Below are 18,185 nucleotides of genomic sequence, written 5' to 3'. Positions count from 1 at the left end.
CTCTGCTCCAGAGAAACAGCAAAGCTATCAACAGAATAAAGAAATGCACCCTGCAAGGGAATGGTGGGTTGGCAGGATGGAATCTTGGTATGCAGAATACCTTATGTTGAGCAAGATAGATTCTTCCATATTTGGTAGTATCAGATATGGAAGATATGAAAATGAAACTCCATATACCTCTGGGAACTTACTGGGCTTAACCAAAGAGACATATTAAGAGCAGATTGAACATGCTGCAGATGGATTTTAAAAGTAAAAATTGTTTTAGTAAGATGCTCCACGTGGCTATCTTGCTGAGTTCTTCTGCCATTTTTTTTTTAGCTAGATGGTCCATTTCTTCTTCAGGATTCCTGATACCATGACTCTTCCTCTTTTTCAATTACTTTAAATGAGAACAGCTGCTGCAACAAGGATTGTATATCAGTCCTCTTAGTCTCTCATTGTACTTACTCAAATCTGAGTACTCTCTTGGGACTATAGCTCTCTGTTCCTACTTGGACATTCCCAAACATGATAAAAAAGGTGGTGTCAGTACCATTACCTGGAAAAAACAGAATTATCTTGACTCCTCTATCTGTCAGAGACTTCTGTAACTCTTCTACATACGCAAAGCACCTATTTCCACAAAGACTATACAGCCTCTGGTTAATCCTGTAATAATTAAATGACCAACTTCCACTTTGTTAACAGGGTTCACCATTGGATTCAAGATCATGCAAATTGCCTTCACCTGAGTACACCACTACATCAGAGAACACTAAGGATTCATTGGCAGTCAGTTGTCATTTGGTTATGGAATGAGAAAATTACTGACTTATTTTTGACACCAGTGCCCAGGAGGACCAGCCCTTATGTATCTGTGCACTGCCATGTCATTCACCTTTGAAATACATGAATTGCTTCTGGACTAGTGCATTATATTTTGTCAAGGTTAGTAGTATAAATTGGAGTTTGAACCAGGAGACAGAAATCAAGTCTACCTAACTTGTCAGAGTTCATAACCCCATCCTGCTCCTGGAGCCACTACTTTAAATCATGGGATGATATAGTTGCCCCAGACAGAAACAAGTTTAAAACGATATGAGGAAAAAGGACAGTAGAATGGGACTAAATAGCTTCTTGCAAAGAACCAGTGCAGACATGACAGGTTAAATGAAGATAGTGGTCAGCAGCAGTCAGGTTTTTTTTCTTTCAAGAAGGCAACATATTCTGAAGGATGAACAAGCTGACCAATAGCATGGAGATCCTTTCCAGATTTGTCCAAAGATGAATGTCTGCAGGTGTGGCATTCTGCTTTGGCTCCAGTGTAATCAAAAACTAAACACTGGAAAAGATGCAGGCAACCCACAGGATAACTATCCAGTTTGTTGAAATAATGCTCAGATGAGCTGGTCACATAATCATATGTTTGAGTGTTTAGGCAATGGAAATAGGTATGTATAAGGAGAAACTCTCTGCACTGGCAGGGAGTGCTGAGAATGATCAGGTTTGATTGTGATGCCTCGTCACAGTAGCATTTAGCCATTGAACCAGAGTACAGAGTGGAGCTGTACTCCAGCATGAGTTTGCACCTTCTGTTTGGGCAGCAAACAAGTATCTTTTCTAGCAGGAGAGGTAAGCTGATCTGTTGAATCAACCACCAACATTCAAGACTGAATGACATAATTTATTTAATTTCTAATTTTTTTTAAAAAAAGTAAAAATTAATTTTTTTTACTCTTTCACAGGATGCAGGCATTGCTAACTCATCCAGCATTTATTGCCCATCCCTAATTGCCCTCAAGAAGGTGGTTGGCGAGATGAGCAGCCTTAATCCCAAATGGCAAAACGAAAGAGGACTAAATATAGTGTAAACAGTTTCCTGGTTCTGATTTTTTCTAGAAATTGTCAGCTAATCAAATCCTCCAGTTTTCACTCTGGATCATCCACTACCAGCATCCGACCTGTTTCCAGTCCACTTCCATGCTGCTCTGTGATGGCTGTCGGCAACACATGAATCTCATGATTTATCCTTCCTTCTTGGGAACCATCTGGCCTTTGCCACGAGCCTCTCAAGGTGGCATAGCTATGGTCAGCACTGCTGCAGCGTGCACACTGATACTCTGCAAGTGTTATGCGCCTGTTGTGAACAGTCAGGAAACAGCAAGTTACCTGTGACGCTTCCGTTCTCGTGAAGTGCTTCGCTTATCCCTGCTTCTGCTTCGCCCTCCTCGACTTCGGCTGCGCTTGTCTCTGCTTCGACTTCTCCGTTTTTTATCCCGGCTTCTGCTTCTGGAAACGCTTCGACTTTTCTTCTTGTGCCGTTCCTTTTCCCGTTCTAAAAACAGAGGCAGTGAAATTTACAATCAAGTCGCTCAACAGAAAGGGAAAAATCTGGCAAGTTCCAAAAGGGGCAGATAATCTGATATTGCCTGCTTTAAACCATCACCCAAAGTTTATTCCACTTGTGGGGTGCAATTCTGAATTTGAGTTGTTTCTAGTGGAGACACGAAACGGCCAATCTCACACACACCAAAAAGGAAGATTAGCAAATTTGACACACCCCCTGGTGCAGCACAGATATTCTTCTAGAGGAGATGGGAGGAGAACTGTTAGAACACATTGCTGGGGCAGCTCCCCATGCAGGGAGCACGACGAGCAAACCTGTGCAGGGTTGCCTGTGGGCTCCTAGGAAGGGGGTGGGGATCAGTTCCTGATCCAGGGGCCTGCAATTGGGAAGGGGGATGGAGCCCCCTGACAGCCAGCCCCCTCACACCACATCTCACCTTCACTCACCTGTGGCCTAAGGTTGATGCTGAGCCAGTCGTGGATAGCACGTTTAGCGAGGTGGTCACACCGCAGGTGAAGATTACACAGGCAGAAAGGGAATGGGTGACCATCAGGAACAGTAAAAGACTCAGGAAGGTAGTGCAGGAGTCCCCTGTGGTCATCCTCCTCTCTAACAGACATACTGCTTTGGATACTGTTGGGGGGGGGGGGGTTGCAGAATGGCATCTCAGGGGAAAGCAGCAACAGCCAAGTTCACAGCGCCATAGGTGGCTCTGCTGCTCAGAGGGGCGGGAGGAAAACAAGTGGTAGGGCTATAGTGATAGGGGATTTAATAGTTAGGGGCACAGGCAGACGCTTCTGTGGCCACAAACGTGAATGTTATGTTGCCTCCCTGGTGCCAGGGTCCAGGATGCCATGGAGCGGCTGCAGGACATTCTGGGGAGGGAAGGTAAACAGCCAGTGGTCACGGTACACATTGGTAACAACAACATAGGTAAACTAAGGGATGAGGACCTGCAAGCTCAGTACAGGAAGTTAGGAGATAAATTAAAATGCAGGACGTCAAATGTAGTTATCTCAGGATTACTCCCAGTTCCACGTGCTAGCGAGAGCAGGAATAAGAGGATAGACCAAATGAACACATGGCTGGAGAGATGGTGTAGCCGGGAGGGATTCAGATTCTTGAGGCACTGGGACCGGTTCTGGGGAAGGTGGGACCTGTACAAACCGGACGGGCTGCACCCAGGCAGAGCTGGGACCAATGTCCTTGCGGGGGCTTTTGCTAGTTCTGTTGGGGACTATATAAACTAGTGTGGCAGGAGGATGGGATCCCAGGAGTAGAATCAGATAGGTCAGATTCAGATCGTAAAAATGGAGGTAGAATATTAACTAGGGATGTTGTGACCGACATGGAGTTACAAGAGAAGCAAAGTTTAAAACGTGTCTAGCAAGGGAAATTGACAGGGTTAAACTGTTTATATACTTCAATGCAAGGAATATTACAAACAAGGTAGATGAGTTAAGGGCACAGGTAGACACATGGCAGCAGGATGTCATTGCTATAACGGAGACCAGACTAAAGGAGGGACAAAACTGGCAGCTTAATATCCCTGGTTATGGGGTCTTCAGACATGATAGGAGATAAAAAAGGAGGGGAGGTAGCACTAATGGTTAAAGAATCAATTCCAGCTGTGAGAAGGGATGATATACTAAATGGGTCAACAAACGAGGCTTAATGCATTGAGCTTAGAAATAAAAAAGGGGCAGTCAGACTACTAGGAGTACACTACAGACCCCCAAATAGTGAAAGGGAGATAGAAGAACAAATATGTACGTAAATTTCTGCTTGTAAGAACAAGAGGGCAATAATAGTAGGAGACTTCAACTATCCTAATATCAACTGGGATTCAAAAAATATAAGGTGCACTGAGGGAGAAAAATTCATGCAGTGTGTCCAGGAATTTTTTTTCAAACAATTAGTGACAAACCCAATGAGAGGAGAAGGAATTCTAGACCTAGCCTTGGGGAACAAAGAAGGGCAAGTGGGTGAAGCGACAGTTGGCAACCATATCGGGGACAGTGATCACAATTCAGTTAGATTTAGCATTACCATGGAAAAGGACAGAGATAAGGCAGGAGTAAAAGACTTGAACTGGGGGAAGGCAAATTTTGCAGAAATGAGAAGGGACTTGGCTGAGGTGGACTGGACAGTACTGCGGGGGATAAAAGAGTGGAAAACCAGTGGGAAGCACTAAAAAGCAAGAACCTAATTGTACAAAGTAGACATGTCCCCTACAAAAATAAGAGCGGTACTGCCAAATCTCGACCCCACTGGTTGTCTAGAGGAATACAGGGGAAGATCAAACAGAAAAAGAAAGCGTACGATAGGCACAAAGAACTAAGCATTGCAGATAGCCTAGACGAATATAGGAAGTGCAGGGACGAAGTAAAAAAGGAAACAAGGAAATCAAAGAGAGGGCATGAAAAAAGATTAGCAAGTAAAGTTAAAGATAACCCAAAGATGTTTTACCAATACATTAATGCTAAAAGGTTAGTTAAGGAGATGAAGATGGAAACTTGTTTGGAGATTCAGAGGCCGTGGGAAGGATTTTGAATGAATATTTTGTCTCTGTGTTTACAAAGGAAAGGGAGGATGTAGATATAGTAGTCCAGGAGGAACACTGCGAGATACTGGATGGGATCGTCATAAAGAGAGAGCAAGTACTTGAAGGGTTGAAATCCTTGAAAGTTGATAAGTCACCAGGGCCAGATGGATTGTTTCCGAGGCTGCTGAAGGAAGTCAGAGAGGAGATAACAGATGCTCTGAGGATGATTTTCCAATCTTCACTAGATACAGGGGAGGTACCGGAGGATTGGAGAAATGCAAACGTAGTTCCATTGTTTAAAAAGTGATCAAAGGAAATGCCAAACAATTATAGGCCAGTTAGTCTTACATCGGTGGTGAGCAAATTAGTAGAATCAATCCTGAGAGATAGGATTAACTGTCATGTGGAAAGGCATGGAATAGTCAGAGATGGTCAGTATGGATTTGTTAAAGGAAGGTCCTGCCTCACAAATTTGATTGAATTCTTTGAGCAAGTGACTAGAAGGGTTGATGAAGGTAGTGCAGTGGATGTTGTGTACATGGATTTTAGCAAGGCATTTGACAAGGTCCCACATGGCAGATTGGCCAGGAAAGTAAAAGCCCATGGGATTCAGGGTAATGTGGCAAACTCGATAAAAGGTTGGCTTTGTAACAGGAAACAAAGGTTGATGGATGCCCTTGCGAATGGAAAGTTGTCTCAAGTGGTGTTCCACAGGGCTCGGTGTTGGGACCCTTGCTGTTTGTGTTATATATTAACGATTTGTACGTGAACATGGGGGGCACGATTGGGAAATTTGCAGATGACACAAAGATTGGCCGAATAGTGGATAGTGTAGGGGATAGCCATAATCTCCAAAATGATATAGATGGGTTGGTGGAGCGGGCGGTAAGGTGGCAGATGGATTTTAACATAGAGAAGTGTGAGGTCACACATTTAGGGAGATAAAACAGTTACAGGGATTACACAATAAAAGGGAATATACTAAGAGGGGTAGATGAAGTGAAAGATCTTGGCGTACAAGTACACAGGTCCCTGAAGGTAACAGTTCAAGTGGACAAGGTTGTAAAGAAGACATTTGGAATGCTCTCCTTCATTGGCAGAGGGATATAATATAAAAGTAAGGATATAACGTTGGAATTGTATAAGACACTGGTGAGGCCACAACTGGAGTATTGTGTGCAGTTCTGGTCACCACATTACAGGAAAGACATAATAGCCCTGGAGAGAGAGTGCTGAGGAGGGTTACAAGAATGTTGCCAGGGTTAGAAAATTGTAGCTACCAGGAGAGGTTGGATAGGTTGGGGTTATTTTCATTAGAACAAAGAAGGCTGAGAGGTGACTTGATTGAGGTGTACAAAATTATGAGGGGAATAGATAGAGTGGACAGGATAAAATTGTTTCTCTTGGTAGAGAATTCTAGAACCAGGGGACATAGATTCAAGATAAGTGGCAGAAAGTGTAGGGGAGACATGAGGAAGAACTTTTTTATGCAGAGGGTAGTGGGTGTCTGGAATTCACTGCCCAAGTTGGTGATAGAGGTAGAAACTCTAAACTCTTTTAAAAAGTACCTGGATCTGCACCCTAAGTGCTGTAAGCTATGGGCTATGGGTTGGGTGCAGGAAGGTGCAATTAGAAAGGGCCCCTGGGTGTCATTGGGCTGGCATGGACAAGATGGGCCGAATGGCCTCCTTCTGTGTTGTAACTTTTCTATGGTTCTAATACTCGGCCTCAGGCAGGTGTCATACCAGCAGCAGCCCCCAGCACCCTGGTGGTGCTACTGTTCAATACAGCTGCTGGCCTTTGATTGGCTGGCAACTCGTGGCAGACGGGATTCCACCCAGGGTCCTTGATCCCAGGGGAAAATCAGCTGCAATCCAGTTACGTGTCCAGTGGCACTTAATACAGCGGACTCTTCAGCAAGACCCCTGTTAATTTAATTAAATTAAATACAGCCCTAAGACTATAAAGCACACAATGCAAATAAATAAGAACCCATTTCACCACATTTTATTGAATTCAGGGGTGAGTATATATCTTTAGAGATATAAAATTGAGCAGCTTGAAAATATGTTACTGGCTGTGAGTTACCAGCACTCTAAGAATTCCAAGGAGCACTGATAAGAATTTTCCAATTCAACAGCAAAAGTAATGTAAATTCAAATCCAAAGTTGCTCTATTGATAAAGCAAGTCTTATTCTGCAAGTTGAAACATTGTTATACTGACATGTTATGATACAGGTTATCATAGTGTCACACTGCCAATTTTCTTTAAATTGACACCTTTAAAATTTCGAAGCCTAGCTTCGCTTTATCTCAATTTAGCTCATTAAAACTTTGAAAGTACTCTAGGCCTGACATCTCAATTTTTAACTGTGAAAAACTGCCGCGGACGCAAACAGGCAAGTAAAATGTGCAAATAGGTGGCAGGTTCATTCATATAGAAAAAAAAAGAAATATGGAAAAGAAATATATCTTAAGAATTTAAAATGGAGTAGAGAATCAGAAACACCATCAGCACAGATAAAGATCATAAGAGGCAGCAACACAAGCAACTAAGGCTATTAAAAGACATGGAAATCTTGTTTTGTATTTAAAGGCATAGCATGAAGATAGCATAGCAAGAAAGTAACAGCTTAAGTCCTAAGTTAGGCTTCAGAAGCAATACTGGTTACCCCAATGCAGGATGATTTAAAAACAATGTAAATTTAGAAGGATGTTATTACAGATGAAGAGCAACAACTACAAAGACAGATGTAAGTTAGGTTAAAAGCAAAAAACTGCAGATGCTGCAAATCCAGAACAAAAACAAAAATACCTGGAAAAACTCAGCAGGTCTGGCAGCATCTGCAGAGAGGAACACTAAACGTTTCGAGTCTGAATGACCCTTCAACAGAACTAAGGAAAAAAAGAGAGGTGAAATATAAGCTGGTTTAAGGTGGGGGGGAACAAGTAGAGCTGGATAGAGGGCCAGCGATAGGTGGAGGTAACCAAAAGATGTCACAGACATAAGGACAAAGAGGTGTTGAAGGTGGTTGTATTATCTAAGGAATGTGCTAATTAAGGGTAGAAAGCAGGACAAGCAAGTACAGATAACCCTAGTGGGGGTGGGGTGGGGTGAAGGGAAGGGATCGAAATAGGCTAAAAGGTAGAGATAAAACAATGGATGGAAATACATTTAAAAATAATGGAAATAGGTGCGAAAAGAAAAATCTATATAAATTATTGGGGGGAAAAAAGGCGGGGCAGGGGGGGTCAGAAAGGGGGTGGGGATGGAGGAGAGAGTTCATGATCTAAAATTGTTGAACTCAATATTCAGTCTGGAAGGCTCTAAAGTGCCTAGTCGGAAGATGAGGTGCTGTTCCTCCAGTTTGTGTTGAGCTTCACTGGAACAATGCAGCAGGCCAAGGACGGACATGTGGGCATGAGAGCAGGGTGGAGTGTTGATATGGCAAGTGACAGGGAGGTCTGGGTCATGCTTGAGGACAGACCGAAGCTGTTCTGCAAAGCGGTCGTCCAGTCTATGTTTGGTCTCCAATGTAGAGGAAACCGCATTGGGAGCAACGAATGCAATAGACTAAGTTGAGGGAAGTGCAAGTGAAATGCTGCTTCACTTGAAAGGAGTGTTTGGGCCCTTGGACAGTGAAGAGAAGGGAAGTAAAGGAAGGTTGCACCTTCTGCGGTTGCATGGGAAGTTCCGTGGGAGGGAGTTGAGGCGTAGGGGGTGATGGAGGAGAGGACCAGGGTGTCCCGGAGAGAACGATCCTTGCGGAATGCCGTAGGAGGGGTGAGGGGAAGATGTGTTTGGTGGTGGCATCATGCTGGAGTTGGCAGAAATGGCGGAGGATGATGGGGTGATAAGTAAGGACAAAGGGGACCCTATCATGTTGCTGGGAGGGAGGGGAAGGTTTGAGGGCAGACGCGCAGGAGATGGGCCAGACACGGTTGAGGGCCCTTGCAACCACCGTGGGTGGAGAACCTCGATTAAGGAAGAAGGAAGACATGTCAGAGGAACTGTTTTTGAAAGTGGCATCATCAATAGATGCGACTGAGGGGAAGGAACTGAGAGAATGGGATGGAGTCCTTACAGGAAGCGGGGTGTGAGGAGCTATAGTCGAGGTAGCTGTGGGGAGTCGGTAGGCTTGTAATGGATATTGGTGGACAGTCTATCACCAGAAATTGAAATAGAGGTCAAGGAAGGGAAGGGAAGTGTCAGAGATGGACCATGTGAAAATAATGGAGGGATGGAGATTGGAAGCTAAATTAATACATTTTTCCAGGTCCAGACGAGAGCATGAAGCAGCACCGAAGTAATCATCGATGTACCGGAGAAAGACTTGTGCGATGGGGCCGGAGTAGGACTGGAACAAGGAATGTTCCACATACACCATAAAGAGGCAGGCATAGCTGGGGCCCATGCGGGTACCCATAGCCACACCTTTTATTTGGAGGAAGTGAGAGGAGTTTAAGGAGAAATTGGTCAGTGTGAGAACAAGTTCAGCCAGATGGAGCAGAGGAGTGGTGGATGGGGATTGTTCGGGCCTCTGTTCAAGGAAGAAGCGGAGAGCCATCAGACCATCCCCATCCACCACTCCTCTCCTCCGTCTGGCTGAACTTGTTCTCACACTGACCAATTTCTCCTTAAACTCCTCTCACTTTCTCTAAATAAAGGGTGTGGCTATGGGTACCCGCATGGGCCCCAGCTATGCCTGTCTCTTCATGGTGTATGTGGAACATTCCTTGTTCCAGTCCTACTCCGGCCCCATCCCACGTCTTTCTCCGGTACATCGATGATTACTTCGGTGCTGCTTCATGCTCTCGTCTGGACCTGGAAAAATTTATTAATTTTGCTTCCAATCTCCATCCCTCCATTATTTTCACATGGTCCATCTCTGACATTTCCCTCCCCTTCCTTGACCTCTGTTTCAATTTCTGGTGATAGACTGTCCACCAATATCCATTACAAGCCTACCGACTCCCACAGCTACCTCGACTATAGCTCCTCACACCCCGCTTCCTGTAAGGACTCCATCCCATTCTCTCAGTTCCTTCGCCTCCGTCACATCTATTCTGATGATGCCACTTTCAAAAACAGTTCCTCTGACATGTCTTCCTTCTTCCTTAATCGAGGTTTACCACCCATGGTGGTTGACAGGGCCCTTAACCGTGTCTGGCCCAGCTCCCGCGCATCCGCCCTCACACCTTCCTCTCCCTCCCACAAACATAATAGGGTCCCCCTTGTCCTCACTTATCACCCCCTCCAGCCTCCACATTCAAAGGATCATCCTTCGCCAACTCCAGCATGATGCCACCACCAAACACATCTTCCCTTCACTCCCCCGGGCGGCATTCCGTAGAGATTGTTCCCTCCAGGACACCCTGGTCCACTCCTCCATTACCCCCTACACCTCAACCCCCTCCAATGGCACCTTCCCATGCAACCACAGAAGGTGCAACACCTGTCCCTTTACTTCCCTTCTCCTCGCCGTCCAAGGGCCCAAACACTCCTTTCAAGTGAAGCAGCATTTCACTTGCACTTCCCTCAATTTACTCTATTGCATTCATTGCTCCCAATGCAGTTTCCTCTACATTGGAGAGACCAAACGCAGACTGGGTGACCGCTTTGCAGAACAGCTTCAGTCTGCCCGCAAGCATTACCCGACCTCCCTGTTGCTTGCCATATCAACACTCCACCCTGCTCTCATACCCACATGTCCGTCCTTGGCCTGCTGCATTGTTCCAGTGAAGCTCAACACAAACTGGAGGAACAGCACCTCATCTTCCGACTAGGCACTTTACAGCCTTCCGGACTGAATATTGAGTTCAACAATTTTAGATCATGATCGTTCTCCTCCATCCCCACCCCCTTTCCGATCCCCCCCCACCTTTTTTCCCCAATAATTTATATAGATTTTTCTTTTCGCACCTATTTCCATTATTTTTAAATGTATTTCGATCCATTGTTTTATCTCTACCTTTTAGCTTTTTTTGATTCCTTCACCCCACCCCCACTAGGGCTATCTGTACCTTGCTTGTCCTGCTTTCTACCCTTAATTAGGACATTCCTTAGATAGTATCACCACCGTTAACACCTCTTTGTCCTTTTGTCTACGACATCTTTTGGTTATCTCCACCAATCACTGGCCCACTATCCAGCTCTACTTGTCCCACCCCCCATTAAACCAGCTTATATTTCACCTCTCTCCTATTTTTCCTTAGTTCTGTTGAAGGGTCATTCGGACTCGAAACGTTAACTGTGTTCCTCTCCGCAGATGCTGCCAGACCTGCTGAGTTTTTCCGGATTTAAGTTAGGGCTCTTTCTTCCTCCCCAACTAATATCAAGGAGGAATCTTTTTTAAAATAAAAGAGATCTTCATGGCAAGAGAAATAGACTAGTAAAAATAATGGTGTTTGTGAGAAGGTGACAAGAGGGAAAAACTATTTATTATACAAGCACAGAAACAGGTCATTTGGTCCAATCAGTCCATGTCGCAATTTACGCTCCACTCAAGTCTCCTCCCATTTTTCCTAATCAAAATCCATCATTGTAACCATCTATTCCCTTGTCCCTCATAAGTTTGTCTTGCCTCCCCTTGAATGTATCTATACTATCGGCTTAAACTACACCATGGTAACGAGTTCCATATTCTTAACACTCTTTGCATAAAGAATCTTCTTTGGAATTTCCTATTGGATTTCTTGGCAACTATTCTATATTGATATCCTCTAGATATGCTCTCCCCCACAAGTGGACACATTCCCTCTAATCTACCCCATCAAAGCCTTTCATAATTTTAAGGACCCCTAAGCGGTCACGCCTCAAGTCTTTATACAAGAGTCAAAATTAAAAGAAAATGTTTCTTTGCACAGGATAGTTAGAAGGTACAATTCACTGCTATAAACCATTGTCGAAGCACAGTTCAGAAAATTAAGAATGAGTTGCTTGAAAACTAAGGATATTGCAGGAGATTGGCATTAGACTAGGTGGCTCATGTGGATAAACTGCTGGCACTGACTCAAAGGCCCATCTAATCTTCTCCTGCATTGTACATACTATAATTCATTACTTATATTGTAAACTAAGCTTGCAGCATAAACAAAGGCCTGACAGTTGGAAGATAACACTCAAGCCCTCCATTTTGAACACCAAAATCCAGGCAGTTTGTAGCCTTGATGACATTGGTAGCAAAGACCACAGCTCATCCTGTTACCTTCCCCATCTTTGAGCCTTATTGAGCACTAAGTAATAACCCATATGTAGAATACCTTTGTCTTTATTCATGGTATTTCTCATCTAGGTCACCTGGTCCAAATTACAGCACCCCCTCAACCCCGAGGTCAGAATGTTTGATGGGGAAGAAAAGAAGTGCATGACGAGAAAGAAACTTGATGTCCTCTCAACTGCTCTGTGCTATGTTTAATGTCATGCTAGAGTTCTGTGGGTTCATTAAAGAATGGACTCTGGCCTCAACATAGCTGCATGCAGTGTTATGATTCTATGCAATGGGGACGAAAGCAAGCAATGATCTGAAATTAGGAGCTTCAGATGAATGTTCAAAGTTTCACATTTACATTGCACTTACATTTTAATTTGTGTCTCTTTTAGTTCTGCTTCTACCCCATTAATCAAATTATTGAAATCTCTAGAACCTTCCTAATCTACATGCTCAAGCTCTGAACATTGCTAAAAAGGTGAAAAATAACATTTCCACAATATGCATTTGGCTTTGCAAATCTTATAATGTGAAGCAATTAATTGGCTTGGTGATCTCCTGCAGAGTTTTTCACAAGGGAGCCTTGGGTTCAAAATTGTTATTTTGTTTCATTGCCAACTTTACATATCTTTTAAAAGGTCCTTAATACAATGCTGTTATTTGTTGTGGGGACATTAGAGACAAAATACCGTTACATGTCTTGGAAATTTCCCTAGATTAGCTGCAGGGCTCCTCCCATGTTAGCTCAATAGCTGCTCTAGTCTCTCAAATTTGGGAAAGAAATGATGATTTTTATTTCTATGCTTAAAAATACCAAAAACACACAAATAAAATTTGGAGTGTGAAGTAAAACTTTTATGCAAAAATATATCGTTAATCTCAGTATTGGGTAGTAAATTGCATAGGACAGAATTCATTCATAAATGTTAGAAGACAGGAAAGTGCCAATATTTCCAGGGGTCTAAATTTGTATGACAAATTTGCCCAACAATAATTCTAATTCCCTGTCTGCACAAAAGAACCTCACCAAAACCACATTCTTGGTGTGCAACAATGTTGATTTGTCAATCTACATACGAGAAAGCAGAAGATATACAAGTCAAACAGTTCTTCAAGGGAGCCAAGACTATATAAGAGTACCAGACCCTGCATCCAGAAGCTTGGGACCAGACATGTTCCAAAAAAGAGGATTTTCCATGCAGGGGGAAAATAGGCCAGACCCAAAGAGCAGGGCATCAGCGTGCTGCGACCCAGATATATAGTACCCCATCCACCACCAATGCTAAAAGAATTAGCAAGGTACTAACTCCATCAATGACAGAGCGATTGTGGTTTTGTTTCTTGTGCACCTTTCAGCTGAATGTACAATCTGCAAGAATATGTTTGAATGTTCTGTGGGAAGGAAATGTTAGTACCCCTCCACCACCAATAATAAAAGTACTACTAATGGGAGGTGGGAATAATCACGTTTGGGACCATCAATGGAATCCTGTAAACCTTAATAAAAGATATGATGGACAGCAATGCCTGATCTGGTATTCTGGATGCCGGGTAAAGGGTCCTGTACCTATAGTTTAATCCATAATGTCATGCACTGAAAACTCAGTTGGCAGATACCTATTATTAAATTTTATTTTTATTCTTTGATGGGATGCGGGCGTCACTGACGAGGCCAGCATTTGTTGCCCATCCCTAATTGCTCTTGAACTGAGTGGCTTGCTTGGCCATTTCAGAAAGCAGTTTTGATTATTTGGAGTCACATGTAGGCCAGATCAGGTAGAGATGGCAGATTTCCTTCCCTAAAGGACATGAGTGAACCAGATGGGTTTTTATGACAATCGATGGCAGTTTTATGGTCGACATTACTGACACTAGCTTTTAATGCCAGATTTTTTTTATTAATTGAATTGAAATTCTAAGTGTTGCCATGATGGGATTTGAACCTGTATCCTGGGTCAGGGTCTCTGGATCACTAGTTCAGTGACATTACCATTACGTAATTTTACCACAGAAAAATTCATCAATAGCTTGGCATAGCAAGGGCCAAGTGAAACTCAAAGGAAACTTGTATGGGTTGGCAATTTAGTAAGTGCAAAACTCAGAATGTGCAAGTTGGTCAAAACTGAATGATTCAGAGGAAGGATTTAATTGCAGTATCTGTGTTATTGGATTTCTGCACCTGTTGGCATTCTCGGCTATTGAAACAGCTGGGGGCAACAGCAACAGCTCCTATCCTGCTACAGGCAATCCTCAACTTTACAACATTAGAGTTATGACGATGCATTTGTGACATTTATAAATTGACACCCTGTTTTGACTTTCCAACGTCAGTTTCGACTTTATGACACCATGCCAGTGAACAAGTTCAAACATTCATGTGTGCTTTGACGGTGTGCGCCACCCATCTGTCTCAAGATGCTCAGTTGCTGTCCCGATGCCATTATAGATTTCTATGTATTTTTAGCTTGCGATTTTTTTAATGTCAACATGATTGCTATTTACAACATAAATACATTAAGTTTGCTGTATTATTTGTCTATGATTGAGTACAAAATTCGGGGTTATTTTGGTAAAAATAGGGTATTGGGCCTTGGCTCAGGAACCAATCCCCCATTTAGAACACCATTTTTATGGGAAAATCAGTTCCGAATTACGATGTTTCAACTTAAGACGCGATTTTCAGGAATCACTTGTGTCATAAGTCCAAGGACTGCCTGTACACAAAACTTAGCAGGTTAGCCCTCAAAACAATAGCACAGCACTACTCAGAACACTTGGAGATTGATAGTCCACAAAAATCCAGACCTGCAAATGCTGAAACACTCCTAGAGAAACAGATTCAGAAAATTTGGGGCTTTACACAATTAAAAAAAAATTTTTCAAATGAGTCCAATTAATAATTATAAATTCGACTAGAAAAAAGTACATTGCAACTGAGTAAACTCAAATACATAATCATTTATATAGAATTGAAAAACGAGGTGAGAGTTAAAAATATTTGGGTTGGGGAATTATATCAGCACTCTCCCAAAACAAATTGTGGGCATCAATTTACACATGTTTGAAGTCTCTTTTTATTCGCTCATGAGATATGGGTGTCACTGGCTAGGCCAGCCCGCATTTATTGCCCATCCCTAATTGCCCTTGTTCAGAGGGCATTTAAGAGTCAACCACATTGCTGTGGGTCTGGAGTCACATGAAGGCCAGACCAGGTAAAGACAGATTTCCTTCCCTAAAGGATAGATGGGTTTTTACGACAATGGTTTCGTGGTGATTAGACTTTTAATTCCAGATTTTTATTGGATTCAAATTTCACCACCTGCCATAGTAGGATTCAAACCCAGGTCCCTAGAACATTACCCTGGAATACTCGTCCAGTGACAATACCACTGTACCACCAACTCCCCTTTTTAAGCATACATTTGATACAATGTCATACAGACTCAGTTGTTACTTATCTCACACTCACACGTTTGTGGGTTTGACTTTATACTAGAGACGAGTGCACAATCCAAGCCAACACACCAATGGAGTTGCCGGAGTGCTGTCCTTCAGGCAAGGATCCCACCTACATACATACATACGGATCTAGATGCATGAAGAATCCATGGCATAATATGGGGAGGTGGTGGCATAGTGGTATTGTCACTGGACTGGTAATTCAGAGACCCAGGGTAATGTTCTGGGGACCCGGATCCCACCATGCAGATGGTGGAATTTGAATTCAATAAATATCTGGAATTAAAAGTCTAATGAAACCATTTTTGATTGTCATAAAAACCCATCATGTATGTAGGTGGGATCCTTGTCTGAAGGACAGCACTCCGGCAACTCTATTGGTGTGTTGGCTTGGACTGTGAACTTATCTCCAGTATAGAGTCAAACCCACTACCATCTGTGAGTGTGAGATAAATAACAACTTAGACAGTATGACACTGTGGCAAATGGATGCTTAAAAAGGGGAATTGGTGGCACGAAGGTATGGTCACTGGATGAGTATTCCAGGGTATTGTTCTGGGGACCCGGGTTTGAATCCTACTGTGGCAGGTGGTGAAATTTGAATCCAATAAAAATCTGGAATTAAAAGTCTAATCACCAGGAAACCATTGTCGTAAAAACCCATCTGGTTCACTAATGTCCTTTAGGGAAGGAAATCTGCTGTCTTTAGCTGGTCTGGTCTACATGTGACTCCAAACCCACAGCAATGTGGCTGACTCTTAAATGCCCTCTGAACAAGGACATTTAGGGATGGGCAATGAAAAAATCCCTTTCCCTCTTGAGTCTTGACCAAAACTCCACATTCAATCAACATCAGGATAAAAAAAGGTCAACAGCTTGCTGCTCTTGTAGGATGCAGAATGGTTGCAATGTTTATCTCCAAAATAAGCCACTGCACTTCAAAGATATCCATGTTATAAAGCACTTTGGTGAATTTCAACATAAGGGCCTATGTATATTACAGGCAACAATTTGTTTCTTTTTCTTAACTGTTTAAAAAATTGGAACAGTCTGAACCACACATGTCTAAAAGTTGAACAGAACAAGTTACCAGGATTAACAAACAATGACAAATGACAAAGTTCAATTCAGTAGTGGGATCCAAGTATCCTCTGGTACCATCTCCTCATGAAGAGAAAACTGGAAAATTACGGCTAGTAACTCTGCACCCTTATTGCCCTCAGTATTCTCAGATGCTTGCCATTTGGCCCTGCTGGTTTATCAAGTTATCAGCCTAATACCTCCAAGTATTAATTTTTAGCCACTCCAGTATCTCAAGATCCTCATCTTTCACTATGACTTTGACCCACATCTTTTTCCTTGATAAAAGAAAAACATAAGACACAAAGTACTCATTTAGTACCTCAGCCATGCCATCTGCCTCCCTGCATAGATCCTTTTTTGGGTCCCTAATTGGTTCTCCTCTTGTTTTTACTACTTATATGCCTATAGAAGACTTTTGGATTCCATTTTGTTATCTGTCAGTCTCTTCTCATACTCTTCCTTTGCCCATCTTTTTCATCGTTAACCTTCCACTCTGAGCTTCCTATATTCAGCCTGGTTATCACTTGTATCATCAAACTGACATCTACCATACACACCATGTTTCTGCTACATCTTACTCCCAATCTCTTTCATCATCCAGGAAGCTCTGGCATTGAACTGATGATGATTCAAGTTATCAACATGAAATGTTAACTCTAATTTCAGATTTCCAGCACCCACAGTAATTTGCTTTTCCGCCAAAATCATTTCCTCCTTAAAGGTTGTTCATTGGCTGGCAAAGCTATAACAGAACAATCTTTGATTCCAGGTATAAAGATACACATCATATCAGCCATGATCTAACTGAATGAGGGGAGGTGAAGCCAGCTGGAGGGACTGAATGAGGGGAGGCGAAACAGACTGGAAGGGGACAGAACATTGAGCCATAGAAAAGTTACGGCACAGAAAGAAGCCATTCAGCCCATTGCGTCTGCGCCAGCCGAAAAATAAAAAATAAAAAACTAGCTGCCCATTCTAATCCCACCTTAAAATACCCAGTCTGTAGCTTTGTAGCTTTCAGCACTTTAGGTGCAGATCGAGATACCTTTTAAATGAACTGAGGGTTTCTGCCTCCACCACCAAATCAGCCACCGAATTTCAAACACCCACCACCCTCTGAGTGAACAGGTTTTTCCTCATGTTCCATTTAATCCTTCTACCAATCACATCTATGCCACCTTGTAACTGACCTCTTGGGTAGGGTAACATGGCATCCCTTTCTACTCTATCTAGGCCCCTCAATCTTGATCACCCCTCAGCCTTAGCAGCTGCAAGGAAAACAACTCCAGCCTATCCAATCTTTCCTCATAGCTGCAATTTTCAAGCCCTGGCAATATTCTTGTAAATCTCAACTGTACTTTCTCCAGAGCTGTAATGCCCTCTCTGTAATGTGGCAATCAGAATTTTGTACACAAAATTCCAGCTATGGACTAATCAGTATTTTATACAGTTCCATCATTGCATCTCTGCTTTTGTATCCTATACCTCATCCAATAAAGGAAAGCATTCCATATGCTTTCTTCACCAGCTGATCCACCTGTCCTGCTATCTTTAGGGG

At 42.9% G+C, this 18,185-nt stretch overlaps 1 protein-coding gene across 4 annotated transcripts in view; it reads right to left on the bottom strand.

Moving 5' to 3' along the window:
* LOC121293759 (splicing factor U2AF 65 kDa subunit-like) overlaps positions 1-18,185 on the bottom strand; it is a 50,872-nt gene that overhangs the window by 29,952 nt on the left and 2,735 nt on the right. For all 4 annotated transcript variants that reach the window (XM_041217047.1, XM_041217049.1, XM_041217048.1 and 1 more), the window contains exon 2: positions 2,152-2,317. In XM_041217047.1, the coding sequence (XP_041072981.1) occupies positions 2,152-2,317 (166 nt within the window). The remainder of the gene's footprint in view (positions 1-2,151; positions 2,318-18,185) is intronic.

This window comes from Carcharodon carcharias, chromosome 22 (assembly GCF_017639515.1).
Source record: "Carcharodon carcharias isolate sCarCar2 chromosome 22, sCarCar2.pri, whole genome shotgun sequence".
Lineage (NCBI taxonomy): Eukaryota > Metazoa > Chordata > Chondrichthyes > Lamniformes > Lamnidae > Carcharodon > Carcharodon carcharias.
The sequence above is the reverse complement of the archived record's forward strand: the minus strand, read 5'-3'. Positions and strand labels throughout refer to the sequence as shown.